The sequence below is a fragment of the Oncorhynchus tshawytscha genome, linkage group LG08, assembly GCF_018296145.1.
Source record: "Oncorhynchus tshawytscha isolate Ot180627B linkage group LG08, Otsh_v2.0, whole genome shotgun sequence".
Classification (NCBI taxonomy): Eukaryota; Metazoa; Chordata; class Actinopteri; order Salmoniformes; family Salmonidae; genus Oncorhynchus; species Oncorhynchus tshawytscha.
In genome coordinates, this window is record NC_056436.1 from 49,505,502 (window position 1) to 49,528,575 (window position 23,074).

The following is a 23,074-nucleotide window of genomic DNA, read 5'->3' on the forward strand; positions in this document are numbered from 1 at the left end:
TCTCAGCCAAGGGAGTGGGCTCACTCACAATTTTGCCTAAGAACACAGCTATGAATAAAGAATGGTACCAACACATCCTCCGAGAGCAACTCCTCCCAACCATCCAGGAACAGTTTGGTGACGAACAATGCCTTTTCCAGCATGATGGAGCACCTTGACAAAAAGTGATAACTAAGTGGCTCGGGGAACAAAACATCAATATTTTGGGTCCATGGCCAGGAAGCTCCCCAGACCTTAATCCCATTGAGAACTTGTGGTCAATCCTCAAGAGGCGGATGGACAAACAAAAACCCACAAATTCTGACAAACTCCAAGCATTGATTATGCAAGAATGGGCTGCCATCAGTCAGGCTGTGGCCCAGAAGTTAATTGACAGCATGTCAGGGCGGATTGCAGAGGTCTTGAAAAAGAAGGGTCAACAAATATTGAATCTTTGCATCAACTTCATGTAATTCTCAATAAAAGCCTTTGACACTTATGAAATGCTTGTAATTATACTTCAGTATTCCATAGTAACATCTGACAAAAATATCTAAAGACACTGAAGCAGCAAACTTTGTGGAAATTAATATTTGTGCATTCTCAAAACTTTTGGCCACGACTGCAGGCAGTCCTGGTGTCTTGAGCGAGGTAAGCTTGTTTTCGATACACGTACAGCCGATCCCGATCCCTTGAGCGAGGTAAGCTTGTTTTCGATACACGTACAGCCGATTCGCACCTTGGCTCTAACTCTTCGATGTTGGCAAAACTTTAAGGTGTAAACAATAGGATGTTTACATCCCCCACTACACTGTTTATACCTATCCAGACCCCTGCAAAATTAGAATAGTTAGGGCCAAGGGAAAGATGTAGGGAGCGAACTGGCATTGACAGAGAGTCTGCTGAGAAAAGCGTGTTGGGCAAGCAGCATCTTGTTATATCCCCCACTCCATCCAGGTTGGGCTGAACTGAATCCTAACAGGCTATACTTATTGGGGGATGAATGAACCTTGCAGCTATGAACCTATGACAAATGGCACGGGCTTCTAGTCACATCAGTGACGCATGCTATTTTTTTCTTCCAGTAACTCCTTGTCTCTGTATACCCAACAAAGCCCAGGCAGGCTTGGCTGCTTTAGAACGGTATGGAGCACCAGATGTAGCAGCAGCTCTCTTTCAAACAGGTTAATATTAAAGGCCCACCAACACCTATCAATGCCCATTGTTGTTACTGCAGCTGGCAAAAGAGGAGATGATGCTGGATGCCCTCCCCTGTTCTTTCCCAGGACCAGCCACTCTCCTAGGGGCTGTATGGTGGGGGCTTCTCATCGGGGGGGGAGTAAGGGGGAGAGTAGCTTGGGGGGACCAGGGTGGGCCACATGCGGCTGGCCCCTATGCGGCTAGCCCCTGACTGGGAGTCATCAGACAGGCCAGAAGAGTCAGGGAACATCATGCTGGAGCCCTGAGGAGAAGGGAGGGAGAAGATGAGCCGGAGTTAAAACAAGACAGATGACTTGAGTTTGTACAGTACTCATCCTATGATCAATCAGTAAGGACAGAATCTTAACTTGAAATCCACCAGTGTAACTTGAATTTGTGCATATTTACCATTGACATAAATGCGTGATCTCCTCAAAAGTTTGACTTACCCACACATAGTTCAAGTTTGTCTTCAGTCCTAATGCATTATTCCTGTTGGTTGTGGCTATGTGGGGGATAATGTATGATGGGTATTAGTAGTATATTACCTGCAGGTCGTAGGCAGTGTAGGGTGGCAGGTAGGGGGCAGTGTTGAGGTAGGAGTTGAATGAGGGGGTGCTGGGAGCTGGAAATTCTAAGGGGAAAGAGGCTGCAGGAAGGGGCTCTGATTCACACGAGTCAGGGGTCAACATGGGCGTCTGTCCAAAACACAAAAAAATAATGAGCAATACTGATACCTGTGGTTCATGGTGTGTGCACATCACAAAGGGCAACACTAAGGGCCACATATACTGAGAATTTGCATCCGGGGGGGGGAGATACCTGGACTTGTCTAATAATAACCGCTTGCTTTCCTTTTGTCTGTTGAAAAACGCTTTAAAACGTTATGCTAGGATGTGCCCTAATAAATACAACCCTGCTGATCATCTCACCAAGTCCTTGAAACCTCCTAGCACGCCGGCGGTAATGATGCCCAGGAAGAGAGCGACAATGTTGAGAATGATGGCGGACCACAGCAGGTGGTGGAGGTGCACCACGTCCTCGCAGCTCCCCACCTCCGTGTACTCATGGTAGCCCCCCATGAGCTCCACACGGCTAGGCCAGTGTGTGGGAGAGGTGGGTGGACGAGATCAGGGAGGAGAGAGTAAAGACAGACAGAAGTAAGAACCACCTTATTGAGATGCAAGGCTAAAGAGAAATGTGTAATGCCTACGACATTCATTGTGACAAATGACAGGCAAGCATAAATCCCAAATCAACAACATAGAAATGAACACAAGTGCACCTTTGGTTGTAAAACGGATGACAGTTTCAAATCAAGTTGGAAAGGGGGACCTACTGTAGCTACAGCTACTAGAGAGAGAGAGTTGGGGGAAACGGGTATGAGGATTGGTCTTCATGTAGGAGTGAGGGCAGGGCATCCAATCATTCCCATTGGTGGATTCCAAGCAGGAAGACTTATACACAGCTACTCTTAAAATCAACCACACCAACAATAATGTTTCACAAGGGGCTAAAAGAAAGGGACCTATTTCCAAATCATGGACGTTTTCCTCAACTTTTTCAAAACATCTTTATTCGCATGTCCCAAAAGAGGGTGTTCTCTGAAACATAAGCAGTGCTGACCTTAAAGCAACTAAAAAGACACGAAAACAACAAGTGTATACATTTGAGGCAAACAAGTAAATAATCAAACAAAATTGAGCTGAGTTTAGCTGCCCCTCAGGCAGAAAAATAACCAAAACAATCCTCTAATGATAGGAATTTGCGAAGGAGGCTTAGCAAACTCACTTGCCACAGTTGTAGAGGTCACAGCAGTAACAGGTATTGGATTTCACACGTAAGTTACAGGTAGCCCGGGATGCTGTCTGGCAGTGAACCTAGATTTAACACAGATAGTCACTGTTATGACATGGTAATGCATATGGGTCATGCTCTATATTATGTGAAACGATGGATTTTCAACTCTAAGGCAACATTTAAACAACTTTAAGGCAACCTTTCAACTAAAATGGTGATATGAGGTCAACAGGAATGAAGTGTGCACTCACATCTTCATAATCAACAGAGGGTTTGGAATTGGCGTGGAAATCACAGCGACCGGCGTAGTAGGGTCTAAGGTCCTGGGGCGCAACACAAAGTCATCATATCCACATGTTATCCTACTGATTAGGTTTTATACATCAGTAAAGAAACAACAGCAGTAGACCCAAGACCCACTGCAATTTGCATACCGCCCAAACAGATCCACATATGATGCAATCTCTATTACACTCCACACTGCCCTTTCCCACCTGGACAAAAGGAACACTTATGTGAAAATGCTATTCATTGACTACAGCTCAGCGGTCAACACCATAGTACCATCACTAAGTACCATCACTAAGCTAAGGATCCTGGGACTAAACACCTCCCTCTGCAACTGGATCCTGGACTTCCTGACGGGCTGCCCCCAGGTGGTGAGGGTAGGTAGCAACACATCTGCCACGCTGATCCTCAACACTGGAGCTCCCCAGGGGTGCGTGCTCAGTCCCCTCCTGGAATCCCTGTTCACCCACGACTGCATGGCCAGGCACGACTCCAACACCATCATTAAGTTTGCAGACGACACAACAGTGGTAGGCCTGATCACCAACAACGACGAGACAGCCTATAGGGAGGAGGTCAGAGACCTGGCCGTGTGGTGACAGAATAACAACCTATCCCTCAACGTAACCAAGACTAAGGAGATGATTGTGGACTACAGGAAAAGGAGGACCGAGCACACCCCCATTCTCATCGACGGGGCTGTAGTGGAGCAGGTTGAGAGCTTCAAGTTCCTCTGTGTCCACATCAACAACAAACTAGAATGGTCCAAACACACCAAGACAGTCGTGAAGAGGGCACGACAAAGCCTATTCCCCTCAGGAAACTAAAAAGATTTGGCATGGGTCCTGAGATCCTCAAAAGGTTCTACAGCTGCAACATCCAGATCATCCTGACTGGTTGCATTACTGCCTGGTACGGCAATTGCTCGGCCTCTGACCGCAAGGCACTACAGAGGGTAGTGCGTACGGCCCAGTACATCACTGGGGCTAAGCTGCCTGCCATCCAGGACCTCTACACCAGGCGGTGTCAGAGGAAGGCCCTAAAAATGGTCAAAGACCCCAGCCACCCCAGTCATAGACTGTTCTCTCTACTACCGCATGGCAAGCGGGACCGGAGTGCCAAGTCTAGGACAAAAAGGCTTCTCAACAGTTTTTACCCCCAAGCAATAAGACTCCTGAACAGGTAAACAAATGGCTACCTGGACTATTTGCATTGTGTGCCCCCCCCAACCCCTCTTTTTACGCTGCCGCTACTCTGTTTATCATGTATGTAGAGTCACTTCAATTATACATTCATGTACATACTACCTCAATTGGGCCGACCAACCAGTGCTCCCTCAGAATTGGCTAACCGGGCTATCTGCATTGATTATCTGCACCCACCAACCCCTCTTTTACGCTACTGCTACTCTCTGTTCATCATATATGCATAGTCACTTTAACCATATCTACATGTACATACTACCTCAATCATCCTGACTAATGATTGTCTGTATGTAGCCTCGCTACCTTTATAGCCTCGCTACTGTATATAGCCTGTCTTTTTACTGTTGTTTTATTTCTTTACTTACCTATTGTTCACCTAACACCTTTTTTGCACTATTGGTTAGAGCCTGTAAGTAAGCATTTCACTGTAAGGTCTACACCGGTTGTATTCGGCGCACGTGACAAATAAACTTTGATTTGAACAGCATCAACCACACCAGCAGAATACACTCAAACAACACAAGATGCAAATGAACTTGTATCATAATCTATGCCTAAGTAACCTGTATGTAAATAATAATTTCTTATGGAAAATTGAAAAGGTACAAAACAATAATGTCATCAAGTGGCAATGGTCAGATTCTATATTAAATCAGTTATTGGTGTGGTTACTATGTAATAACACTGAAACAGTGACATTCCATATGACTGCATGGTATCTGTGCATCTGTCTTCTGTATGATTGCTGCTTAGAACTTGGCTTACTCGCTGTGTTTGTTACTGGTACTCACAATGCGTCTTGCTGCAAACACCCCATCCACAATGGCACAGCAGAAGGCAGCCACCACTCCGAAACTGATGAACATAATGGACACCACCAGCTGGAAGACACACAAAGAGTGACGAGAGAAGCAAAGTGTTATCCATTCGGACCTTTGTCTTATTATCTTCCATAGCAAAGTCAAATCAAGGGAAATATTCATGAACATTCCATGAATAAATCATTGTGTTTGTTGTTCTGCATCTAATGCTGTACATGTTGTCTACTGTTAGCTATTTGCTCCTCGTCCAGTTTTTGTGTGTAAAGGGTGACAAGCTACACACTCATTCTTCATTTCGGGAGCTAGGGGGAGTAGCTACGCCCCTGGCAAAACCCCACGGCTCTCATCTGCAGTTCCGTCCATACATTCCTGCGTGGACATCTGTCCCCCTCCTCTTACACATGTTTATTTCTGGCTGCATCTCGCAAAGAAGCCCTAAGATACATGTTCTGACAGCCATGCTAAAATCCCTGTGAGCCAACTGTGACATTCTGCTAGAGAAGGTAGCAGTGTTTCTGTGCCCATGCCACATGAAGACCACCATTTTGGCGTAGTCTATCAATGCCAAGTGATTGTAGCTTGACGAATTTAATTGGGCTATTGGCAGTGTTTGTTTGCAGAGAGCCATAGAGGTGTGGCATAGAAACGAATATGGAAGCGCAGGCGTAATATAAATACTCTTACCATCTGCCTCTTATTTTCTATCAAATGGGCTCCGATGATTCCGAGAAAGGAGCCTAGGCCCAGCTGAAAAAAGAGCACAATGTTGTTAGGTCACCAGTTGAACCAGACTAAATGGGAAATTAATTTGAATGGTAATAAAGACCAACAGCAAATAGAACACAACACTTCACTTCTGTTGACTCATTCAGGATCAGGAAATGGTCCTTCTATTTAGTTCACCCAAATGACTTTTCCCCGGAAATAATCAATCCCAATTATTGTGATAGAAAATGACCAAGTTCAAATTCTGTAGAAATGTTTCCTTGACCTAAGTGTAGCACATGCAATGTGGATGTGAAACTTACTCCTCAGCCTGAAGTGTCAGTGGATACAAACAATGGATACACTCTACAAGGAAACGGTTAGGTATATGAAGGGCAATCAAGTTATAGCAGCAATCTACCTCACCAAGCAAAGTGAGAAGAATAAAGCGCCACATTGAAGCTGCCCAGCAACATCCGTGGGGATGGTGTTATCATTATGTTTGATAGTCTCCTGGAGGGGAAGGAGTCTCTCCAAGAAATGGCCATATCACAGTCTGCCGATATGGACAGCCCCATCAAGAGGATCCTCCTGGATGATGTATTTTGGGAGAGAGTGGTAAGCAGCCTGAAATCTATAGAGGTAGCCATTGATGGATTGAGGGAGACAATGCCATCCTGTCTGATATTCAGACTCCGCTTTCAGATGTAAGAGAAGAAATCCGTACTGCCCTGCCCACTTCACTGTTGTTCCAAGCAGAGGAAACTGCAGTTCTGAAATACATCAAAAGGCGTGAAGACCTCTGTCTGAAGCCAATACACTCTGCAGTGTACAAGAGCATCCTGTCTGGTGCAGAGAACAAGAAGGCCTATGGTGTCATTACTACTGTGTCTCGCCACCTTGGCCTGGATGAGGGCAAGGTTCTTGGCAGTCTGGCGAAGTACACTTCCAAGCAAGGGCTTTGGGATGGAGATGCCAACATATCTGATCAGCCACCTGGTGGAAGGGACTTTGTGGATCTGAGGCTCTTTCTCCCGTTGCCTCCATCCTCCTCCAAATCTAACCAACATCAGCCGCCTCAGAGCGCAACTGGTCCTTGTTTGGGAACACACACACCAGAGCACGCAACAGACTGACCAATACAAGGGTGGGAAAATTGGTGGCCATCTGGGCAAATTTGAGGCTTTTTGAGCCTGACAACAAGCCATCCTCAACAAGGTTGGAAAATGACAGTGAAGATGAAGCCTGACAGTGAAGATATTCAGTGAAGATGTTCAAGAGGTGGACATTGAGGAGGTCCAGGGAGTAGACATGGAAGCCTGAGAGGAAGACAATGAAAGCTTTAGTTTCTAGACTATAATTTTACAGATGTATATTGAACACATTTTTGGGAGATGCAATGGATCATTGGGGATCATTCAAAAGAAATCATCCCATGAAGAGTCAACTCATTTAATTAAAGTTCAATTCGTGACATTTTTATTTTATATATATCTATTGGAAGGATTTAATCATTTGCAATTATGTCTACTTATGATGAGGTAAAAGGTTTATGTTTCTGTCTCCATATGATATGGTAAATATATCCAATGCAAAAAACATCTACATTTTTGTAAGGTGTGCATACTGGTGGCAGAGAAGTCAGACGCAGGAGAGCAACGGTGCAGTTTATTCATAAAAACATAAAAACATAACAATCAATAAATGGGTACACAACCCGACGCACACCAGACATAACGTGCACGAGCACTTACAATAAACAATACCGGACAAGGACATGGGGGGAACAGAGGGTTAAATACACAACATGTAATTGATGGAATGAAACCAGGTGTGTGGGAAGACAAGACAAAACAAATGGGAAATAAAAGGTGGATCGGCGATGGCTAAAGACCGGTGACGTCGACCGCCAACGTTGCCCGAATAAGGAGAGGGACCAACTTTGAAGGAAGTCGTGACAATTTTAAATTGCATTTATATTCATTTGCATATATTTACGTTAATTCCCATATATTCCCAAAGAAAGTTTCCACCTCTGAATATTCCCCAAAATGTGCAACTCTAAATCCAACCAATTCAGATCTGTGATTACTTCAAGGAAAGCAAGGACTTCTAGAAACAGCTGAGGGAGCACCCCCCTATCCACATCGACACGACAGTAGTGGAGAAGGTGGAAAGTTTTAAGTTCCTCGGCGTACACATCACGGACAAACTGAAATGGTCCAACCACACAGACAGCATGGGGAAGAAGGCGCAACAGCACCTCTTCAACCTCAGGAGGCTGAAGAAATTTGTCTTGTCACCAAAAACACTCACAAACTTTTACAGATCCACAATCGAGAGCATCCTATAGGGCTGTATCACCGCCAGGTACGGCAACTGCTCCGCACACAACCGCAAGGCTCTTGTGAGGGTAGTGAGGTCTGCACAACGCATTACTGGGGGCAAACTACATGCCCTCCAAGACACCTACACCAGCCGATGTCACAGGAAGGCCAAAAAGATCATCAAGGACAACATCCACCCGAGCCACTGCCTGTTCACCCCGCTATCATCCAGAAGGCGAGGTCAGTACAGATGCATCAAAGCTGGGACCGAGAGACTGAAAAACAGCTTCTATCTCAAGGCCATCAGACTGTTAAACAGCCATCACTAACATTGAGTGGCTGCTGCCAACATACTGACTCGAATCTCTAGCCACTTTAATAATTGTATGTAATAAATGTATCACTAGTCACTTAAACAATTCCACGTTATATAATGTTTACATACCCTACATTACTCATCTCATATGTATATACTGCACTCTATACCATCTACTGCATCTTGCCTATGCCGTTCGGCAATCGCTCGACCATACATTTATATGTAAATATTATTATTCATTCCTTTACACTTGTGTGTATAAGGTAGTTGTTGTGAAATTGTTAGACATTACTGCATGGTCGGAACTAGAAGCACAAGCATTTCGCTACACTCGCATTAACATCTGCTAACCATGTTTATGTGACCAATAAAATGTGATTTTGATTTGGATGCATTTCTGAAGTATTTAAACAGGGCCCATATCTATGATCGTGGCATCGATCTCCCAGTAAGAATGATGTAATGAAAGTACAACCAGTCTCTGCTCTATTAATACAAGTCTCACAATAAAAAATGTCTTGATCTATACTAGTTAAGATTGTTCTTCAATACCTTCCCTATTCTTGTATCTGAAATGTGATTCACTGGTCTTTTTCAGATGAATAACCATACATTATTTATTCTTAGAGACAACCTAGTCATCATGCACACTGAATATAATCGAGGAACTTTATTTTTCCTGTTAGGGAGCTTCTTATTTTATAGAATATCATGTCTATAGGATCAACACAGTTAGTTTCTCCAGAGGCAGAATGCTGAGGGTTATATAGATGGGGTCTCTGAAGCCACTTTATAGGTGATCACATATATTTTAGCCTCTAATGAGAACAATGCTAAATAATGAATATGGGGAAAAATCCTCCCTCTGGGAGACCATCATTAATTAGCACTCAAAATGAGGTCCAATACAGCCTCCATCAGCCAGGGGATATTACCCTTGATTGTATGGAATACCCTTTCGGTAACACTTTACCTGACGTCTGCAGGTATAACACGCTTTAGAGTAGAATAGAATAGTAAATAATAACTTAATTTTTCACGTGAAGAAATGTCTGGTTTATAACTTGTTATTATAATAACATATAAGCATGTAATGAATGTATACGCATGTGTGAATCTTTATAATGTATTATAATAATCAAACTTATAACAAGTTATGTCTCTCTAAGTATCAACATTTCAACTGACTCAAAATGGCTGGTATGTAGTCAGGATCGAGATGATTATAAGACATTGCAAGAGGGTCATATACTCATGACAAGTCTTGTGATGCATTATAACTGCATCATAATGCATTCGTGGTGTTACCCTCTTTTCATTGAGGTATGACATGTCTCTAAGACAGTAAGATGTTAGACTGCTACTTACAAGGACTCCTGGGTAGTAGCCACCGACGGTAATGTTCTGTGTCCTGGTGGTGGCTGCCAGTCCAAAGACAAGGATGAGCACAGACACAATGAGCAACATCACAGTGACCATGATGGACTTCTGTTTCCTCTGTTTGAATGATCCTGGAAGACATGCGCAGCGTTAGACAATATACTCGTATATCCATTCAATATACAGGTCATTTAACAGATCAGTTTTTGCTACTGAAAGTGTTCCTGAAAACTTAACTCCTGCCATGAAACATTTTAGTTGAATTGTATGAACTGTAGACTAATAAACAAAGTACTTAAATCTATTTGGACTGTAGTATCCCTGTGTTACGCACTCTTCTTCAATGGATAGGGTAATATCAACAGGAGTGTGTTTTGGTTAGCTGGGTCGTTCCACCAATTAAGTGCCTTTTGAGTAGTGTACCTTAAAAAAATGTAATAAATATTTTTGTCACCTAATTTTAAAATTCTGTCATAAAGACATCTCAAGAGGTTATGGTCCCGTGTGCCTCAGTTGGTAGAGCATGGCGCTTGCAACGCCAGGGTTGTGAGTTTGATTCCAATGGGGGAGCCATGTGGAAGAAAAAAAAAGTTTGAAGATGTATACACTCACTACTCTTTAGTCGCTCTAGATAAGTGTCTGCTAAATGACTCAAATGTAAAAGTTAAATCGAAAAATGACTAAATTAAGTGCCAAATAAAGTAACAGGCTTGACAACTTCATATTAAATCATCCAGAAATCATACAAAAAAAAACGTGTGAAAAAACACGTGGTTTTCAGACATGTGAAAAAAATATTGAAAATACACACATTTTCCATTTTCATGAGTCAGATAAACATTTTTACAGTGTTTTTCCCCTCATGTCCCCATAAATGTTCCCCATATTTTTCACCACTTCCAACTACATCTGATCTCCCATCCAGGGACCGACACTGTTTAGCTTCAGAGGCAAACCAGCAGTGGGATGCAGGGTGCTATGTTGCTGGAATGAATGTGCCAAAACCTGCAACTGGAAAAAAAGGCAGCAAAAGCAAAGGCCATAGTAACATAACCAAAGACAGGGGAAATTACAGGAAAGAGGGAGGTGTTTTATATACTGATTAGAGGTCGACCGATTATGATTTTTCAACGCCCATACCGATACCGATTATTGGAGGACCAAAAAAGCCGATGCCGATTAATCGGACAATTTTTAAAAATGTATTTGTAATAATGACAATTACAACAATACTGAATGAACACTTATTTTTACTTAATATAATACATCAATAAAATCAATTTAGCCTCAAGTAAAAAATTAAACATGTTCAATTTGGTTTAAATAATGCAAAAACAAAGTGTTGGAGAAGAAAGTAAAAGTGCAATATGTGCTATGTAAGAAAGCTAATGTTTCAGGTCCTTGCTCAGAACATGAGAACATATGAAAGCTGGTCTATCCAATCGAAGATGGCGTAGCAGTCAGACATCTTTGTCCTGTCGTGTCCCTTGTATATATCGTTTTACATCTTTTTCGTTGAATATCATTTATTTTGCTAAACCTCAACATCTAAATACTCCCCTGCAACCCGCCTCACCCAATGTGGCGTGGATCTGCTTTTTTCCCCCTAAAGTACTTATATTTACTTCGGATCTGGAATCCCTCAACTGAAGCTAGCCAGCTAACTACCAGCTATCAGTCAGCAAACCATTGCCAGCGGTCATCAGCTAACCTTCAGCTCGGAAAGCTCTCGTCAGTTCGAACAACGTGACTCTAACCAGAGCATAAAGGACCTGTTATTTTTATCCCCGGATTCCTACCGCAAACTGAACATTTTCTTCTGGATCTTCACAACTAGCTAACCGCAATCCCGGATGACTACTCCTGGCTAACGTTTCCATCCCAGAGCAAGCACCAATTAGCTTGAAGCTAGCCCGGCCAGGGCTCCTGTGTTACCACCAAAGTATACTCCTGGGCTTCAATATCCGGACCCCTTATACAGCCGGTACTGGGCATGGAACCCCGCAGATCCCCTACGACTGGAATACCGACATAATCTGCCCGAGGACCTCAACAGGCCCCTCAGGCGTGACGCCCGCTGAAGGCCCATTATGCTAACCAGCTAGGCCTGCTAGCTACCTAGAGCTACTTGGAACCCGACTAATTCCACGACTGGTCTATCGACGTTACCGCACGAAGAGGCAAAAACAGACTTACCCCCACCGCGACGTCCCCCAAAGGCTAACTTTCTAGCCCCTGCTATCTGCTTGCTTGCTAACCCGGTCTGCTAACTGCTAGCTTGCCGGGCCCGGTCTGCTAACTGCTAGCTTGATTTCCCGGTCTGCTAACTGCTAGCCCTTGCTAACTGCTGCTTGCTAACCCGGTCTGCTAACTGCTAGCCCCTGCTAACTGCTTGCTAACCCGGCCTGCTAACTGCTAGTTTGCCCCGGTCTACTAACTGCTAGCTGCCGGCCTGCTAACTGCTAGCTTACCTGCTAGGTCTGTAACTGCTTGCTTGCTAACCCGGCCTGCTAACTGCTAGCTTGCCCCGGTCTACTAGCTGCTAGCTTGTTTAGCCCCGGCCTACTAATTGTTAGCTTGTTAGCATCGGTCTGCTAACTGTCTGAATCGCCGTGTCCCCAGCCAGCCCAACCACTCACTGGACCCATATGTTCACTTGGCTACGCATGCCTCTCTCTAATATCAATATGCCGTGTCCATTACTGTCCTGGTTAGTGATTACTGTCTTATTTCACTGTAGAGCTTCTAGCCCTGCTCAATATGCCTTAACCAACCATGTTGTTCCACCTCCTACATATGCGATGACATTACCTGGTTTAAACATCTCTAGAGACTATATCTCTCTCTTCATTACTCAATGCCTAGGTTTACCTCCAATGTACTCACATCCTACCTTACCTTTGTCTGTACACTATGCCTTGAATCTATGCTATCGTGCCCAGAAACCTGCTCCTTTTACTCTCTGTTCTGAACGTGCTAGACGGCCAGTTCGTATAGTCTTTAGCCGTACCCTTATCCTACTTCTCCTCTGTTCCTCTGGTGATGTGGAGGTTAATCCATGTCCTGCAGTGCCTAGATCCACTCCAACCCCCCAGGCGTTCTCATTTGTTGACTTCTGTAAACGTAAAAGCCTTGTTTTCATGTATGTTAACATTAGAAGCCACTCCCTAAGTTTGTTTTACTCACTGCTTTAGCACACTCTGCCAACCCAGATGTCTTAGCCGTGTCTGAATCCTGGCTTAGGAAAACCACCGAAAACCCTGAAATCTCCATTGCTAACTATAATGTTTTCCGCCAAGATAGAACTGCCAAAGGGGGCGGTGTTGCAATCTACTGCAAAGATAGCCTGCAGAGTTCTGTATTACTATCTAAGTCTGTACCCAAACAATTTGAGCTTCTACTTCTAAAAATTCACCTTTCCAGAAACAAGTCTCTCACTGTTGCCGCTTGCTATAGACCTCCCTCTGCCCCCAGCTGTGCCCTCGATACCATATGTGAATTGATTGCCCCCATCTATCTTCTGAGCTCATGCTACTAGGTGACCTAAACTGGGACATGCTTAACACCCCAGCCATCCTACAAACTAAGCTTGATGCCCTCGTCACTGTCAAACGCTCCCTGAAACACTTCTGCAAGCAGGCCTTTCTAATCGACCTGGCCGGGGTATCCTGGAATGACATTGACCTCATCCCATCAGTAGATGATGCCTGGCTATTCTTTAAAAGTGCCTTCCTCACCATCTTAAATAAGCATGCCCCTCTCAAAATATTTTGAACTAGGAATAGATATAGCCCTTGGTTCACTCCAGACCTGTCTGCCCTTAACCAGCACAAAAACATCATGTGGTGTTCTGCATTAGCATCGAATACCCCCCGTGATATGCAACTCTTCAGGGAAGTTAACAAATATACACAGGTAATTAGAAAAGCTAGAAAAGCTGTTTCTCAAACAGAAATTTGAATCCTGTAGTACTAACTCAAAAAATGTTCTGGGACACTGTAAAGTCCATGGAGAATAAGAGCACCTCCTCCCAGCTGCCCACTGCTCTGAGGCTAGGAAACACTGTCACCACTGATAAATCCACCATAATTGCGAATTTAAATAAGCATTTCTCTACGGCTGGCCATGCTTTCCACCCCCTACCACGGTCACCTGCCCGGCACCCTCCACAGCAACCCGCAAAAGCCCCCACCATTTCTCCTTTACCCAAATCCAGACAGCTGATGTTCTGAAAGAGCTGCAAAATCTGGACCCCTACAAATCAGCCGGGCTAGACAATCTGGACCCTCTCTTTCTAAAATTATCTGCCGAAATTGTTGCAACCCCTATTACTAGCCTGTTCAACCTCTCTTTCACATCGTCTGAGATTTCCAAAGATTGGAAAACTGCCGCCTTCATCCCCCTCTTCAAAGGGGGTGACACTCTAGACCCAAACTGCTACAGACCTATATCTATCCTACCCTGTCTTTCTAAGGTCTTCGAAAGCCAAGTTAACAAACAGATTACTGACCATTTCAAATCCCACCATACCTTCTCCTCTATCCAATCTGGTTTCAGAGCTGGTCATGGGTGCACCTCAGCCACGCTCAAGGTTCTAAACGACATCATAACCGCCATCGATAAGAGACATTACTGTGCAGCCATATTCATCGACCTGGCCAAGGCTTTCGACTCTGTCAATCACAACATTCTTATTGGCAGACTCGACAGCCTTGGTTTCTCAAATGATTGCCTCGCCTGGTTTACCAACTACTTCTCTGATAGAGTTCAGTGTGTCAAATCGGAGGGCCTGTTGTCCGGACCTCTGACAGTCTCTATGGGTGTGCCACAGGGTTCAATTCTGGGGCCGACTCTCTTTTCTGTATACATCAACGATGTTGCTCTTGCTGCTGGTGATTCTCTGATCCACCTCTACGCAGACGACACGCTTCTGTATACTTCTGGCCCCTCCTTGGACACTATGTTAACTAACCTCCAGATGAGCTTCAATGCCATACAACTCTTCTTCCGTGGCCTCCAACTGCTCTTAAACGCAAGTAAAACTAAATGCATGCTATACAACCGATCACTGCCCGCACCTGCTCGCCCGTCCAGCATCACTACTCTGGACGGCTCTGACTTAGAATACGTGGACAACTACAAATACCTGGGTGTCTGGTTAGACTGTAAACTCTCCTTCCAGACTCACATTAAGCATCTCCAATCCAAAATTAAATCTAGAATCGGCTTCCTATATCGCAACAAAGCATCCTTCACTCATGCTGCCAAACATACCCTCGTAAAACTGACCATCCTACCGATCCTCGACTTCGGTGATGTCATCTATAAAATAGCCTCCAATACTCTACTCAACAAACTGGATGCAGTCACAGTGCCATCTGTTTTGTCACCAAAGCAACATACACTACCCACCATTGCGACCTGTACGCTCTCGTTGGTTGGCACATTGTAGGATTTTTTATGAATTTATTTGCAAATTATGGTGGAAAATAAGTATTTGGTCACCTACAAACAAGCAAGATTTCTGGCTCTCACAGACCTGTAACTTCTTCTTTAAGAGGCTCCTCTGTCCTCCACTCGCTACCTGTATTAATGGCACCTGTTTGAACTTGTTATCAGTATAAAAGACACCTGTCAACCTCAAACAGTCACACTCCAAACTCCACTATGGCCAAGACCAAAGAGCTGTCAAAGGACACCAGAAACAAAATTGTAGACCTGCACCAGGCTGGGAAGACTGAATCTGCAATAGGTAAGCAGCTTGGTTTGAAGAAATCAACTGTGAGAGCAATTATTAGGACATGGAAGACATACAAGACCACTGATAATCTCCCTCGATCTGGGGCTCCACGCAAGATCTCACCCCGTGGGGTCAAAATGATCACAAGAACGGTGAGCAAAAATCCCAGAACCACACGGGGGGACCTAGTGAATGACCTGCAGAGAGCTGGGACCAAAGTAACAAAGCCTACCATCAGTAACACACTATGCCGCCAGGTACTCAAATCCTGCAGTGCCAGACGTGTCTCCCTGCTTAAGCCAGTACATGTCCAGGCCCGTCTGAAGTTTGCTAGAGAGCATTTGGATGATCCAGAAGTAGATTGGGAGAATGTCATATGGTCAGATGAAACCAAAATATAAGTTTTTGGTAAAAACTCAACTCGTTGTGTTTGGAGGACAAAGAATGCTGAGTTGCATCCAAAGAACACCAAACCTACTGTGAAGCATGGGGGTGGAAACATCATGCTTTGGGGCTGTTTTTCTGCAAAGGGACCAGGACGACTGATCCATGTAAAGGAAAGAATGAATGGGGCCATGTATCGTGAGATTTTGAGTGAAAACCTCCTTCCATCAGCAAGGGCATTAAAGATGAAACGTGGCTGGGTCTTTCAGCATGACAATGTTCCCAAACACACCGCCCGGGCAACGAAGGAGTGGCTTCGTAAGAAGCATTTCAAGGTCCTGGTGTGGCCTAGACAGTCTCCAGATCTCAACCCCATAGAAAATCTTTGGAGGGAGTTGAAAGTCCATGTTGCCCAGCAACAGCCCCAAATCATCACTGCTCTAGAGGAGATGTGCATGGAGGAATGGGCCAAAATACCAGCAACAGTGTGTGAAAACCTTGTGAAGACTTACCAAAAACGTTTGACCTCTGTCATTGCCAACAAAGGGTATATAACAAAGTATTGAGATAATCTTTTGTTATTGACCAAATACTTAATTTCCACCATAATTTGTAAATAAATTCATTAAAAATCCTACAATGTCATTTTCTGGATTTTTTTTCTCATTTTGTCTGTCATAGTTGAAGTGTACCTATGATGAAAATTACAGGCCTCTCTCATCTTGTGGTAGAACTTATCCTACTCCTCCTCTGTTCCTCTGGTGATGTAGAGGTTAATCCAGGCCCTGGAGTGCCTAGCTCCACTCCCATTCCGCAGGCGCTCTCATTTGTTGTCTTCTGTAACTGTAAAAGCCCTGGTTTTACGCATGTTAACATTAGAAGCCTCCTCCCTAAGTTTGTTTTATTCACTGCTTTAGCACACTCTGCCAACCCAGATGTCCTAGCTATGTCTGAATCCTGGCTTAGGAAGGCCACCAAAAACCCTGAAATTTCCATCCCTAACTAAAACATTTTCCGACAAGATAGAACTGCCAAAGGGGGCGGAGTTGCAATCTACTGCAGAGTTCTGAAAACTTTCCAGGTATGTGCCCAAACAATTTGAGCTTCTACTTTTAAAAATGCACCTTTCCAGAAACAAGTCTCTCACCGTTGCCACTTGCTACAGACCACCTTCAGCCCCCAGCTGTGCCCTGGACACCATATGTGAATTGATTGCCCCACATCTATCTTCAGAGCTCATACTGTTAGGTGACCTACTGGGACATGCTTAACACCCCGGCTATCCTACAATCTAAAATAGATACCCTCAATCTCACACAAATTCTCAATGAATCTACCAGGTACAACCCCAAATCTGTAAACACGGGCACCCTCATAGATATCATCCTTCCCAACCTGCCCTCCAAATCCACCTCTGCTGTCTTCAACCAGGATCTCAGCGATCACTGCCTCAATTGCCTGCGTCCGTAATGGGTCTGTGGTCAAACGACCACCCCTCATCACTGTCAAACGCTCCCTAAAACACTTCAGCGAGCAGGCCTTTCTAATTGACCTGGCCTGGGTATCCTGAAGGATATTGACTTCATTTCGTCAGTAGAGGATGCCTGGTTATTCTTTAAAATATCTTTCCTCACCACCTTTAATATGAATGCCCCATTCAAAAAATGTAGAACCAGGAACAGATAGAGCCCTTGGTTCACTCCAGACCTGCCTGCCCTTGACCAGCACAAAAATATCCTGTGGCGTTCTGCATTAGCATCGAATAGCCCCTGCGATATGCAACTTTTCAGGGAAGTTAGGAACCAATATACACAGGCAGTTAGGAAAGCAAAGGCTAGCTTTTTCAAACAGAGATTTGCATCCTGTAGCACAAACTCCAAAAAGTTCTGGGACACTGTAAAGTCCATGGAGAATAAGAGCACCTCCTCTCAGCTGCCCGCTGCACTGAGGCTAGGAAACACTGTCACCACCGATAAATCCACGATAATTGAGAATTTCAATCAGCATTTTTCTACAGCAGGCCATGCTTTCCACCTGGCTACCCCTACCCCGGTCAACAGCCCTGCACCCCCCACAGCAACTTGCCCAAGCCTCCACCCATTTCTCCTTCACCCAAATCCAGATAGCTGATATTCTAAAAGAGCTGCAAAATCTGGACCCCTACAAATCAGCCGGGCTAGACAATCTGGACCCTCTTTTTCAAAAATGATCCGCCACAATTGTTGCAACCCCAATTACTAGCCTGTTCAACCTCTCTTTCGTATCGCCTGGGATCCCCAAAGAATGTAAAGCTGCCGCAGTTATCCCCCTCTTCAAAGGGGGAGACACTCTAGACCAAAACTGTTACAGACTTATATCTATCCTACCCTGCCTTTCTAAGGTCTTCGAAAGCCAAGTTAACAAACAGATCCCCAACCATTTCGAATCCCACTGTATCTTCTCCGCTATGCAATCTGGTTTCCGAGCTGGTCATGGGTGCACCTCAGCCATGCTTAAAGTCCTAAACGATATCATAACCACCATCGATAAGAGACAATACTGTGCAGCTGTATTCATCGACCTGGCCAAGGCTTTCGACTTTGTCAATCACCACTTATTGGCAGACTCAACAGCCTTTGTTTCAAATCAAATCAAATTTGATTGGTCACATACACATGGTTAGCAGATGTTAATGCGAGTGTAGCGAAATGCTTGTGCTTCTAGTTCCGGCCGTGCAGTAATATCTAACAAGTCAGCTAACAATTTCATAACAACTACCTTATACAAACAAGTGTAAAGGAATGAATAAGAATATGTACATATAAATATTTGGATGAACGATGGCCGAACGGCATAGGGAAGATGCAGTAGACGGTATAGAGTACAATATATACATATGAGATAAGTAATGTAGGGTATGTAAACATTATATAAAGTGGCATTGTTTAAGTGACTAGTGATATATTTATTACATCCAATTAGTGTGGCTAGAGATGTTGGCAGCAACCACTTAATGTTAGTGATGGCTGTTTAACAGTCTGATGGTCTTGAGATAGAAGCTGTCTCGTCGTTGTTGGTAATCAAGCTTTCCACTGTAGTGTCGTCTGCAGACTTGATGATTGAGTTGGAGGCGTGCATGGCCATGCAGTCATCGGTGAACAGGGAGTACAGGAGAGGGCTGAGAACGCACCTTTGTGGGGCCCCAGTGTTGAGGATCAGCGGGGAGGAGATGTTGTTTCCTACCCTCACCACCTGGAGGTGCTACAGGGCGATAGTCGTTTAGCTCAGTTACCTTAGCTTTCTTGGGAACAGGAACAATGATGGCCCTCTTGAAGCATGTGGGAACAGCGGACTGGGATAGGGATTGATTGAATATGTCCGTAAACACACCAGCCAGCTGGTCTGCGCATGCTCTGAGGACGTGGCTAGGGATGCCGTCTGAGCTGGCAGCCTTGCGAGTGTTAACACATTTAAATGCTTTACTCACGTTGGCTGCGGTGAAGGAGAGCCCACAGGTTTTGGTAGCGGCCATGTCAGTGGCACTGTATTGTCCTCAAAGCGAGCAAAGAAGTTGTTTAGTTAGTCTGGGAGCAAGACCTCGGTGTCCGCGACGGGGCTGGTTTTCTTTTTGTCGTCCGTGATTGGCTGTAGACCCTGCCACATACCTTTCGTGTCTGAGCCGTTGAATCGTGACTCTACTTTCTCTATATACTGATGCTTAGCTTGATTGATTGCCTTGCGGAGGGAATAGCTACACTGTTTTGTATTCGGTCATGTTTCCGGTCGCTTTGCCATGATTAAAACCAGTGATTCACGCTTTCAGTTTTGCGTGAATGCTGCCATCAATCCAAGATTTCTGGTTGGGGGAGGTTTTAATATTCACCGTGGGTACCACATCATCGATGCATTTGCTAATAAACTCGCTCACCGAATCAGTGTATACATCAATGTTATTGTCCGACGCTATCCGGAACATATCCCAGTCCACGTGATCGAAGCAGGGGCGTTTCCTGTTTTAGTTTTTGAGCTGGTCATGGGTGCACCTCAGCCATGCTCAAGTTCCTAAACAATATCATAACCGAATAACTGCCTCTGCTGGTTCACCAACTCCTTCTCAGACAGAGTTAAGTGTGTCAAATCGGAGGGCCTGTTGTCCAGACCTCTGGCAGTCTCTATGGAGGTGCCACAGGGTTAAATTCTCGGGACGACTCTTTTCTCTGTATACATCAATGATGTCGCTCTTGCTACTGGTGATTCTCTGATCCACCTCTACGCAGACGACACCATTCTGTAAACTTTTGGCCCTTCTTTGGACACTGTGTTAACTAACCTCCAGACGAGCTTCAATGCCATACAACACTCCTTCCGTGGCCTCCAACTGCTCTTAAATGCAAGTAAAACTAAATGCATGCTCTTCAAATCGATCGCTGCCCCCACCTGCCTGCCTGTCCAGCATCACTACTCTGGACGGTTCTGACTTAGAATATGTGGACAACTACAAATACCTAGGTGTCTGGTTAGACTGTAAACTCTCCTTCCAGACTCACATTAAGCATCTCCAATCTGGCCTCCCGGGTGGCGCAGTGGTTAAGGGCCCTGTACTGCAGCGCCAGCTGTGCCACCAGAGACTCTGGGTTTGCGCCCAGGCTCTGTCGTAAACGGCCGTGACCGGAAGGTCCGCGGGGCGACGCACAATTGGCCTAGCGTCATCCGGGTTAGGGAGGGCTTGGCCGGTAGAGATATCCTTGTCTCATTGTGCACCAGCGACTCCTGTGGTGCGCTGGGTGCAGTGCACGCTAACCAAGGTTGCCAGGTGCACAGTGTTTGCTCTGACACACTGGTGCGGCTGGCTTCCGGGTTGGATGCGCGCTGTGTTAAGAAGCAGTGTGGCTTGGTTGGGTTGTGTATCGGAGGACGCATGACTTTCAACCTTCGCCTCTCCCGAGCCCGTACGGGAGTTGTAACGATGAGACAAGATAGTAGCTACTAACAATTGGATACCATGAAATTGGGGAGAAAAGGGGTAAAATTAAACAACAAAAAAACACAAAAAAAAGCATCTCCAATCCAAAATTAAATCTAGAATTGGCTTCCTATTTTGCAACTTCACTCATGCTGCCAAACATACCCTCGTAAAACGGACTATCCTACCGATCCTTGATACCTCATCCCCATTGTGTTTTATTTTTTTGCTCCTTTGTATCTCTACTTGCACATTCATCTATCACTCCAGTGTTTAATTGCTCAATTGTAATTATTTTGCCACTATGGCCTATTTATTGCCTTACCTTCCTTATCTTACCTCATTTGCACACACCGTATATAAACTTTCTATTGTGTTATTGACTGTATGTTTGTTTATTCCATGTGTAACTCTGTGTTGTTGCTTGTGTCGCACCACTTTGCTTTATCTTGGCCAGGTCGCAGTTGTAAATGAGAACTTGTTCTCAAGTGGCCTACCTGGTTAAATAAAGGTGAAATAAATAAAATAAAAAAAATTGTGGAAAGAGCAGGTGTTTATAATGTTTTGTACACTCAGTGTAACAGTATAGCTTCCGTCCCTTTCCTCCCCCTACCTGGGCTTGAACCAGGGATTCTCTGCACACATCGACAACTGACACCCAGGAAGCATCGTTTACCCATCGCGCAACAAAAGTCGCGGCCCTTGCAGACTAAGGGAAACAATTACTTCAAGGGCTCAGGGCGAGTGACGTTACCGATTGAAACGCTATTTGCGCGCACCACCGCTAACATCAGAGCATGTGATGATGCATGGTAGTCTACCTTTTGAAAATACCCGTCTTTGTTAGATTCTTCATTTGAATCAATAGGTCTATTGGTGATTTTCATGATTTCAATAATTATCTGATGTAGAATCAGGTGTTATTAGGCCTACAATGTAATTCATTAATGATTATAACATTTCATGGAACTACTTAGTAAGGAATATAAATACAATGTAACCGTAACGTGTGTGAATGTAGTAAAAAAAAAAGGTAGTAAAAACAGAATCACAAACGAACACTTATTGGCTACATTATATTGTAACGACCCTGGGTTTATAACGTTGCTGGTTGCGAGCAAGAAGCACATCAATTACTTAGCTAATGTAAACTAGCGCTTTCCAATATTTGAATAATGTACAGCTCTACTCGTGTCAAACACATTTTATTCCCACATAGTCAGTATTACATCCTATTTAAATAATTTATCCTGTCAATGTGACCACGTCGTCAAATTGTACCTTCCTTTAAGAATGTTGACAACACCACACAAAGATAAACAGTCTGACAGTTCAATGTAGCTTACAGCAGTAACTAGGCTGCAGACAAAAATGTTGCTGTCGCCCACCCAGATAACCGCACAACATAATGCTTCGACGTTACCAAGTAGCCTATATTGTTTTTGCTGCAACCACGCAGTTGATCTTGCACACACATACCTATAGGAGTTTCAGTCAGAATTCCGGGTTGTTGATTCTGTACGAGAGGCATTTTCTAATCAAACGAAGGAGCTGGATATAGGCCCAGAATTATGATTCAAGGATAAACACTAGATACCTGACAAGCAGAACAAATAGGCCTACTTGTTCACTGCTATGGACTAATACAGGCGTGATATTTGATTGCAGTAGCATACTCTAAAGCAGACGCCCCCGCACCGTTACGGTTGTTGTCGCTTTTACGTTAACAAATATTGACATATCCACTCTCCTCTCTTCATCTTTCGTGAACAGCGGAGCATCAATAGGTGCACAGTTTGGAACATGAGTCACGCTCCAGTTACAGGTCTCGTCCTCTGCCCAGGCGTTGCCGACATATGCCAGATCTTACAACGCCTGGATAAGGTTTTTAAGTATCAGCTAAGCACATCATATGTTATACCAATCTGTCAGTCGATGACATCATCGCAACCATTGGTTGATGCGTGCAACGTCTGAGAGGGGA

At 44.5% G+C, this 23,074-nt stretch overlaps 1 protein-coding gene across 1 annotated transcript; it reads right to left on the reverse strand.

Annotated features, from left to right (window-relative positions):
* Positions 1 to 542: 542 nt before the first annotated feature.
* LOC112255709 (transmembrane protein 255A-like) lies at positions 543 to 22,934 on the reverse strand. The gene is made up of 9 exons (XM_024428566.2): positions 22,570 to 22,934; positions 10,013 to 10,155; positions 5,978 to 6,040; positions 5,264 to 5,353; positions 3,231 to 3,302; positions 2,971 to 3,059; positions 2,112 to 2,304; positions 1,728 to 1,877; positions 543 to 1,441 (listed from the first exon to the last, which is right to left on the reverse strand). The coding sequence occupies exons 1-9, from the start codon at positions 22,619 to 22,621 to the stop codon at positions 1,280 to 1,282; spliced, it is 1,014 nt and encodes a 337-aa protein (XP_024284334.1). The 5' UTR covers positions 22,622 to 22,934; the 3' UTR covers positions 543 to 1,279.
* Between the last annotated feature and the right edge of the window lie 140 nt (positions 22,935 to 23,074).